Source organism: Rhinolophus sinicus, linkage group LG03, assembly GCF_036562045.2.
Source record: "Rhinolophus sinicus isolate RSC01 linkage group LG03, ASM3656204v1, whole genome shotgun sequence".
NCBI classification, from domain to species: domain Eukaryota; kingdom Metazoa; phylum Chordata; class Mammalia; order Chiroptera; family Rhinolophidae; genus Rhinolophus; species Rhinolophus sinicus.
This window is the reverse complement of record NC_133753.1, coordinates 176,114,915-176,125,510: the sequence shown is the minus strand read 5'-3', so window position 1 is coordinate 176,125,510 and position 10,596 is coordinate 176,114,915. Positions and strand designations below refer to the sequence as shown.

Here is a 10,596-nt window from a genome sequence, read left to right as displayed (position 1 = left end):
TTCTGTTTCAAATTTTAATTGTTCTTTTTGGTATACAGAAAAGCAAGTCTCTGTTTTCTTGGTCATCCTGGCTAGGGTTTCATCAATTTTATTTATCTTTTGAAACACCCAGCTTTTGGTTTTGTTGATTTTCATTATTGTTTTCCTGTTTTCAATTTCAGTGATTTCTGCTCTAATTTTTATAACAATTACTTATTTTAATTATAAACTCAGGATAATGTAATATAGAACCTAAAGCACATGTATTTATCTTAAAACATTTCTTTTATAATATCAGTTAATAAATTTATAAGGGACAAAGAATGCTTCAGTCTACTTTAAAAAGTTTAATGTCAATGATGTAAAATGCATAAATAATGAGCAAAATTTCTTAGTAACTTGTAGAAATGTACTTTATTTCATGCAAAGCTATATCATTTTCTGTATTTTAACAGCCAATCAAATTAACATTTCAAAAAATTCATTACATCAATAAATTAAAATACTACAGAGTAATTGCAAGTCCATGAGTTTGTCAAAACCAAAATGAGAGAACATTATGCATAGATAAGGCCAAAGATGCTAATTTACTTATAGGTAACAGTTTGTGGCTTTTTCCAAATACATATTTGAAAATGTAGTGAGAATCTGCAGAGAAAAATAGTTAAATCTACAGTCCACTGATCAGATAGAAAAACATTTGTCATTACATATCAGGTAGCAATGGCTGATTAAAGATAAATTTGCCCTCATGCACAAAAAATGAACATAATGAACATTTTGAAAAATTGTAATCTGGTACACATTCGAAAAGACTTATCTTTTATTTCACCTAATCCACTGAATTAGATAAATATCACATACTTTACTAATGCAACACAGAAATTAGTCTTTTGGTATACTTTGCTTAGGTACTGGTATATATCAAAACATACTGAAGAAAAGTAGGAATATTTCAAATTCACACTGGACTACTGAACTTTAGAATATTGCCCTAAGGAACTAGGTTCTGGGCAGAACTTATTTGAGAAAGATTTTTAAACTACTACAATTAGTTACTTACAAAAACATTTTATAAAAATTAAATACCAGAAATTAACAACAACATTAGAGCTCTTTTTCAATGCTATAATTTATAAATATATATTAGATTACAGTAATTTAAAAGACAGGTCCACAGGTTTTCTACCTTCTAAAATGAGAAAAAAATCCTTTAAGCTGTTTTCAAAATATGGACAAAAACAAATCCATTGGATTGCTTTCAAAAAATAAATAAATAGTCTCTCCCCTACAACTTCGGTACTAAGTAGGGAAGATGCTAGCCAGCATTCTTTTGAGAAATACAGATCTAAATGACTAGGTTGATAAGATTTATGGCAATAATATCAACTCAAAATGGTGTTGTATAGTCAGATTAATAAATTATGACTTTACCCTACATGTCTGCCATAGTAAGCCACTCTCTATTTTTTCTGCACTAAGTACAGTAAAAAAAATCACTTTTTGTAAAAATAATTTGAGATCAAGATAACAACAAAAGAAAATATTTTCAGGGGAAAAAGTTAATTCTCCCCAGGGAGTGTGTTAAAAACAAATACTTTCAGGATATCGATGAGTAGAGGAACATGCCAATATTCTTGCATTAACAAACTTAAATTACAACAAGGCTTCCATCAACTTCAATAGACACAACTTTTGAAAATGAGAAGAAAGTTTTAGAAAAACCAGGCTGAACACGAAAGGAATTAGAGGTGAGGTCATGTTACCATTGCAATGGCACTGGGGATGAGCAAGGCTAGCGCCTGCTCTGCTAGGAGAGGTGGTTCACAGGGCCTGGTCCCCAGGAACTAGGAAGGGAATAACACTGCCTGGTCTTCCAGGTCTCTGAGCAGGAAAAAGTCATTGAGTTAGAAAGAAGTATCTTACACACAGGGAATTCGTATTTCAGAAGGATTCCTGTAACCCTCTTATTGTTCCAACCTCTCCTAATTAAAATTTTAACAATGGCGTATGGTACTTACAAATTCCTTTTCAGAAAAACAGGTTTCAAGGTTCTTAATGTATTTTGTTTTCATTTTTTAACAATCACTGCTTTTGGAAATCCATTTCTATGCCAAAACATTACATTGAGAATAATTCATTTTACTGGTGTGCTATCCTAGGAGATGTAAAAGACAACACACTGAGCCAGTATACATCACATTTACATTCAGATGTTGCTTAGTTGAATAGTAAAATCTGTTTCACTACTTTAGGTGCAATACCGCTAATTCAAGTAGTGGGATTTGTCGTCAGAACTAGTTCCATTTAAGACTACTGATCATCAAAAACAACTGTGTGTGTACACAAAACAAACAGAAGAAAAATCTGTCAACACGTTAAAAGTCCCACTATATAGAAAGGCCTCAGAAAGGAAGGAAGGTGTAAAGGAATGAGGAAACGGAAAAGAAAAGGATAAGATAAACCTCTAAATCCATTTACTTCTCAGTATTTAGAATTTAATACGTATCATTACACTTTGGAGATTCAAGAATGTTAAGATTTTTCAGGCACATGTTTGTCTCAGTGTAAATATATTTATCCTTGTGATTTTCAGGCATGGGCCACTCAAATCACAAGTAAAACTCACATTACTGAACAGTGTGAATTGTAAGTATGGAGAGCTTATTTTTCCTTTAAAATGGTAATCAACACACTACCTAGACCATTCTCTAAATCTATTAAAGGCATAAGAAAGTGAAGGTTGTTATTGTACATAAATGAAATTCCTTCATTAATATGCTAAAATATACTTATGAAAATACACACTACCTTTCCCATCCACATTTAATTTTATTTGGATACACAAAAGGCATAAATTTAAGAACTGATAATCTGATCAAATAATAGAGTCCAAAAACAAATCAATTGGCAGCATTTCTTTTTGAAGAATTGTCAAAATCTCTGATCTGTCCTTTGTAAATCGAAAACCCTTGAATGTTTTGATTTAGCTCTTACCGCTCTTGTGAAATGAGGTCTTCTTGTATGATTAAATTATTCCAAAACCCCTTATTCATTTGGTAAGAGAACAAATTCTAATAATTAGGCTTATTTCTTATTAATGATTTTCACGAAAACACTCTATTGATAACTGATTATTGATGTAGTAACAAAAATTAATTAGCAATTTACAGGTGATTCATGAAATTAATAGATTATTATTACTTTCTGCAATGGTTATTTTGAATTACTGGCTTACTAAATATCCTTACCTAACAATTATTTAGAAAAATAATTTAGAAAATTTGATCAGGTATTTATTATGTAAGAAAAACATTAAAAGGTAATTGACAGAAATAACTCTTCAAGAAATGTACTTTGCATGTAAAGTGTATTAATTTAGTAGTAATGTTTTGCAGTAGATGTCATTACATTTTAATAAGCTTCTCAAAAAAAAACAACACTTTTGTTTTTACTACAGGTTTTTACCCAAGGTGGGTTAATAAATATTAACTTAGTTCCCCAGCAATAAACTCTTAGTCTTCAGGGGTTAAATCATTACATTCTGAACTCAAATTTACCCAGCCAGATAACATTCCTATATGATTGTATATAAAATCCTATAAGACAAATGCTGCTTAAAAATTTGAATACTCTGGATCACTTAAATAACCAAAAATTATTTTGGGAATAACTCTAAAGTCATAAAGGGAATCTACTGTTTGTGAAGTATGCTTCCATTATTATAATCATAAAAAATTTAATAAAGGAAAGTGGTAGATTCCCTTACACATTCCTATCAATTTATCTTACGGCATTGTAAGTTATAAAAGTAATTGGATAATTTATTCTCTTTTCCTACTTCTCTTTCTACAACAGCATCTGAATTTTATGACAAAACCTGATGAGAAACATTACACTTAAGGAAACTATTCCAAAGTAAACCCAAAGACTACATAATAAAACAATACCATTTTCACAGGACTTTTGATGAATTATTCCCAAGAGAATTTTTGCTTTGGGGATTTGTAAGCTTCTCTGTAATAATGAGAAACTAGACACCTTTGCGGGGTGATCATTTCCCCATCCAACACCTTCAAGTACCACCAGGAAAAACAGCATAGCTAACAATCAATTTTGTTTTCTTTTTAAACCCCCGTATACAAACATCAACTCAAAACCCTCACAATAGCTTTGTGAGGTAGATCAGAAGGTAAATACCAAGTATCATCTTCATTTCACAAATGAAGAAATAGAGGCACTGACAGGTTACTTGATTTGCCCACAGTATTCACTGGTCAATCATGAAGTTACAAACAATATTACATTCTCTCTGCTTCTGGCCTATTGCTCTTTAACTACACTTCACAATAAAAGATAAGAGAGTGTGTGTGTGGGTGTGTGTGTGTTTTCTAAATGGACACTCTATATGACCTTCAATTCAGAGTAAAAATCTATTCACTGATAATTATTTTAAAGAGGACCTAATCTCAAAAATCATAAAAATTGAAGAAAATCAGGTAATTAGGATGATACATTATTCTTTTCGGTATCTGCATCTTAAAAAATTTACTAAGTAAAGAGGAAAATAAAAAATTTAAATTACGATTCAGGGAAAGCTCACCTTCAAGAAACATATAATCTTATTGTTAGAGTAACTATATAATTCATCTTCAAACTGCAATGCTTCAGAGTGAAAGTGAGCAGTATTAAAAATTACACAGGATAGATAAGGGTAAAGGGGATCAAATATATGGTGATGGAAGGAGAACTGACTCTGGGTGGTGAACACACAATGGGATTTATAGATGATGTATTACAGAATTGTACACCTGAATACCTATGTAATTTCACTAACAATTGTCACCCCAATAAATTAAAAATAAAATAAAATTTAAAAAAATTACACAGGATAATAGGTGTTACTGAGACTGTCGTGAGCAAGCTCAAGTACAGTCACCACTGGGTGAATCCATACCATGGATCCTCGAAGGCTTGCAAACATTTCAAGGGCATAAAAATGTCTCTGCAAGCATGTTCTGCTCAACTATAGTCACTGTGTAAATAAAGCACTGATGATTTAAAATGTAATACCTAACTCTGGCTTAAACACAAAGGTTAAAAAAAATAATCAATTCAAAACAATTAGCATGTTAATCAAGTTATTACATATTTCCATTCTAACATACAGGCATACCTCATTTTATTGCGCTTCACTTTATTGTGCCCCAGACGTTAACATTTTTTACAAACTGAAAGCAAGATCCTTCACCAGCAAAGAGATTATGACTCACTTTATCTTGATACTTTATTGCGGTGGTCTTGAACCAAATCAGCAATATCTCCAAGATATGCCTGTAATTTTCTGTTTTCTATAAAACACAATTTAAATGTTGGTAATAACAGTAAATGGATTCACTATTTATCTTTGAGTAACCAGATGTTCTTTTTCAAAAAGTATAAACAGGCACCTTCAAAAATTAGAAAATTTTGTGGGACTCACTGGTAATTAAACAAACAAACAAACAAAAACCCCACTATTTACCATTAATGCTTAGGATTCTCTTTAAATGGAATGATCAACACTTAAATCAACATGCTAAATCATAAAGGTGAACACTTCTCTCGGAAATGAAAATGTTTTACAAAATAAGACCAAAGGCATAAAACCATTTCCCGTTACTACCAAAGACTGAAAGAATACGTCACCCGATTATGGAACACATGTTAAAGATACTAACACTATCAGTTGAAGTATAATCTTAATTGTACATGCAAAAACCTCACTAACATGCATAGAGTTGAAAAAGAGCTTTCTACATTCAGGTATGACTGGCAAGGAAGCCTTGTTTTAAACATGGGTTTTGTAAATATAGTTATTTTTTGAGGTCTCCAATTCTTTGTGAAATACAGGATTAACGTATTCTTTAGAAACAGCAAAAATGTAAATCACAATAATAAAACAGTATAATATTATTTAGTTTGACTTATGGCTTCCTTGGACCTTTAAAACAATTTTCCTGGGGGAAAAAATCCGAAACAAACTGAACTACATGTTCTCAACATATACTGATCTTTATCATGAATTAAATCCTTCCACTGTTACTGTGCTTCTAAGGCAGAAACTTCAGGAATGGTATGTAATAAATCCTATTCGAAAAGATGATATCCTAGTCAATGAATAATAAACCATTATTACTAAGATGTAATTTTCAGTATCTTTTTTATCCTGACACTTTTCACTGAGAATACAGTGTAAGCTCTAGGGTATGTAGATGTTCATAAGACTGAACTGATGTGCTGACTGTGGTTATTCCATAAATCCTTTCAGACTTTAAACATCATCGAATATTCTGCTGCGAGACATTGAGAGGTATCGTCCACCAGGCTGATACCTGAAAGGTGGATAAAGAAATGATCTAAGGCATCAAAAATAATAAAGGAGGAGAGAAAAACGAGGACATGTTAAAAGAAAGTGGCTACCTAATTTGTAAGCACTGTAAAATCTATTCAGAAGCTGAAAGCAGAAATTTCTTCTCCAAGGACATTATCTCAAAGGGATTTACTTAATTATAAATCAACCAACAACTGTTTAGTGCCTGGAATACATGTATAACAGAGTGAGAGATGTAAAAAGAAAGGGGTGAAGAGATATAAAACACATCATGGAACTTAAAAGATTTAATGACCACTCTTGATTGTTGAATATAAATAAGACTATTTGAGTTTTGTTTTGTTTCGTTTTTTGCTATTTAAAGGTAATACTATAGCAAATATCTTCATGCATATGATTTTTTGTTTTTGTTTAATTATGTCCACATAGCATAGTGGCTAAAAACACAGACTTTATAGCCAGAGTCCTAAGGTTTAAACACCTGACTTTGCCATTTACAAGCTGTGTGACCCTGGGTAAGTTACTGAGACTCTCTGATTTCAAATCCAATTGGAATTACAACCATAAAATACAATAATCGTTAAAGTGCTTAGAATGGTGTCTGACACACAGTCATAGCTATGTGGCTACTGCTAAATACGACTAAATTTCATAAGTGAGATTGTCAGAACTTATTAAGATTGTCAGGACATTATTAAGATTCTTACTATCAATTTCAATTTTTCTTGCTTATTTATAATACCACTATTAGTTTATTAAGATACCAATTTCAATTACCACCACTGGATGGTATAATTTTAAAAATAGAAAAGCATTAGAATGTATAAAAAGGTATCAAAGGTTGCTTAATATGCTTTTCATTAGTAGTAAAGATAAACATTTGCCTTATGTTTATTTATCTTGTCAAGTCAGTATGTTATTAAAATTTTAGAGGAGTGCTGGAGCCAAGATGACACAGCTGGAACTTACCTTCCTGATTCAGATTCTAGAGGATCATCAGTAAACGCTTCTGCATTAAAATCCAAAGGTTCTGCATCTTGTAGGAGTTCTATTCTGTCCCTTTCAGTCCTATTATTAGCTCTGGTATATTTGGATGCCGCTGCAAAGGAAGAAAAAAAGTATTTACTTTTCTATTGTCTTTATGGGCTCAAGTCTTTGGACTCACAGACAGGAAAGTCGAGATTATAAAGGATCTGAATTTTGATTGTGAAGACAATATTAAGAAAAGATAACCATGTGGTTCCTTAAAATCAGAATAAAATGATAAATAGTATGATAGAAAATAACAAGGAAAAGTTCTCCCTCGTAGCTAGTCTAAGCTCAGACACAGCTACAGTGCAAAGACTTAATTAATATGAATTAGCATTAATATTTCACTATGGCATCATAACAGTGAAACTGTTCATAATCAAATCAAGTTTCAGTTGGTTTCATAGTGAATCCAGGGACTGTCCCACCTAATTTCTTGGATAGGATTTTCTTTACAGTGTACTCAACTCCAGCGCTTTAAGAAAGGCCTAAATCTTTTTCCCATCAGGCAGGAATTTAGGGCAGCAATGTCCAACAGAAATAAAATGTAAGCCCCATGTTTACCTTTAAATTTTCTAGTACCTGCATTAAAAAATTAAAAACAAATAGGTGAAATTAATTTTAATATATTTAATTTAACCCAATATAGCCAAAATATTATCATTTCATCACATTGCACCAGCCACATTGCAAATGCTCAACAGCCACCTGTGGTTAATGGTTACCATCCTGGTCAGCCACATCTAAAGCACTAACTCTCCCTGCCCTACATGGATAGGGTTTCTTCATACACAATCTCAATGTTTGCAGTGTGGTTTTGAGCAGTTCAATAGCTTCAAAATAACTGTATAATATAGTTCTTTCTGAAAACTTAAGGCAAACCTATCTTACATTTTCGTCATCTTGGACTCTGCCCTTCATCTTTTCTCTCATTCATTCAGCAAATATTGGTTGCCTACCCACATGTTACGTTCTCTCTAACTCATCATCCTAAGACTTTGTTTCCTCTTCTCTGAATCATTCTCCCACATTCTCAGATTCTCTCTCTGTGTTAACTCCTATTCCATGGTTATCAAACTTCAAAATCTTTCTGTAAAATCCTCCCTCTATGTCCTAGCTTTAATTAAATTTCAGCTCTCTCCTATTTCTTCCACCCGATTCTTGAAATGTCATTCAAATCCATCGTTTCCTCTTTATCTCCAGGACACTGCTCATTTTAGGCCGTCATCATGTCTTGACTGCATTTCCAAAATAGAACTGGTTTCTGTCTCACTTCCCTGAAAATCATGCTGTCAAAATCTTTCTAAATCAAAAATCTGAGCATGCTTCTTTCCAGATTGAAATCTTATCTTTGGGATAAATTCCAAACTTCTGAGCACAATAATACATGTTTCCCAACTGTATCTGCAGCCTCCCCTCTTATCAGGCTCCTCTTACTGAAGCTCTAATCACAGAGAAGAACTGCATTTCCCCAAAGGATCTCTCATGTCACTCATTCTTCCTTCTGCCTAAAACCTCTTCACCTGGATAAGTACTATTCATTTCTAAATACTCAGTTAAGTATTTCTTTATCACGGAAATCCTTTCCCAATAAAGAACTGCTCTTTCCATCCCCTGAGGTGAGTTCCCTGAGCATCAGGTATGCACCCTTCTACTTTCTCAGCATTCCTGCTTCTCCCCTTAAGAGAGACAACCTCCACTTTTTACTCCGTGCTGGGTCCTGCACAAAAAGCTTTCTTGTCACCTTTCCAGGGGCAGATGGCAGGATGAAGGACGTGGGGAGGTTTCCTAACCCAACACACTGACAGACGTCTCCTGCCTGGTATGAGTCCCTCACTAAATTATGAGCACCCCAAGGATGGAAATTTATGTTCCCTGTATACCTGGACAGTATTCAATGTATATGGGTCAGTCAGTAAATTGATGAGTAGCCACAAAAATGACTGAGTAGCCTAAATCTACTAATAGAAAAGAAAAACATCTATGTAAGTAACAGAAATAAGTACCTGCATAAATATGCCTGGGATAAGTAGTACTATTATTTAGCGTAGTACAATTACAACTACTCATTTGCTAGCCCAGGTATCTCCTTCCCCTACCAGAATGCATATTTCAATTTTCCTACCTCTGATGCATTAAGGGATGAAAAAGGAAAGTCACTGCAGAATCACATTTACAGTTCTCTAAAGGCATTTCTGAATGAGTATCCTAATCCTCAGTCTCTACGCAAACATAATAAAAAAATTTCTAAGACAATAAACTACTTACTTCGGTTGGTATTTATATCTGAGAAGTTTGACTCTTTTGGGTCAATATGAACATTTCTGTTTCTAGTGGAATCTTCCCTACTGTGTCCGTAACGTTCTTTCCATTCCTAGGAAAGAAACACAGATGAATATATAACAAAAAAACTCACAGGCAGAAAATAATTCATCAGTGTCAAAAGATTATCTTTGTAAAGTAATGTAATTTAATCTTTTCATCAGAAATTCATCAGATAATCAGTAAAACTAGCACAGTGCCTTAAAAAGCAAAGATCAAAAGATCAATAATTTTTCTTATCTCTACATGATTTTAATAGTATCCAAACTTAACTTTTACAAATGAAGACATTTATATATATTTTTGCTAGCTATGATTATTTTAAGTTATTCACTTCTTCGATCTAAAATGTCAAAAGAATATTACAACTACAATAAACTTCTTTGGCAATGTATAATTTATGAGAACTGATAATAATTAATGAGATGTTAAAATTGTCTTCTACCCAAATTAACTAAAAATATTAGAGACCTCTAACCCCAGTTTTGATAGCGAAATTAAAGTTTTACACAAAGATAATTAGATAATTACTCACATAGCATTGTGTATAGTCTTAACTTCACTAAAATCATATTAACTAGGATTCTGTTCATTAAATCTTACATTCGAAAGGCATATTAAAGGTCACCTAATTCAATCTCCCATGCAGCACAGGGCTTCATTGTAAAATAGCCACGGCAGGTGCTTTTTGGCTCTCTTACTAGATGACATGCAAATTTCCATGTGTGATCACCCCATTGCAATATTGGTAAACTGTGGAAGTTTTCATAGGTAGGTGAACTCTATCTCCCATAACTTTCACTCTGGTTCTATTTATGCGTCTGAAATAAATAAGAAGTCTCCCTTTGCATGACACACACTAAAATACATGAAGACCACTATCATGTCTCCTG

General features: G+C 32.8%; 1 protein-coding gene across 7 annotated transcripts in view; it reads right to left on the bottom strand.

Moving 5' to 3' along the window:
• Positions 1–366: 366 nt before the first annotated feature.
• Positions 367–10,596, bottom strand: part of LMBRD2 (LMBR1 domain containing 2) — a 41,701-nt gene continuing 31,471 nt past the window's right edge. For 4 of the 7 annotated variants that reach the window (XM_074328994.1, XM_074328997.1, XM_074328995.1 and 1 more), the window contains 3 exons: positions 9,650–9,755; positions 7,322–7,451; positions 367–6,377 (listed from right to left, as the gene is read on the bottom strand). In XM_074328994.1, the coding sequence (XP_074185095.1) occupies positions 6,293–6,377; positions 7,322–7,451; positions 9,650–9,755 (321 nt within the window). In that variant the 3' untranslated portion in view covers positions 367–6,292. The remainder of the gene's footprint in view (positions 6,378–7,321; positions 7,452–9,649; positions 9,756–10,596) is intronic. The other 3 variants (XM_019737247.2, XM_074328999.1, XM_074329000.1) reach the window with 2 other exon arrangements.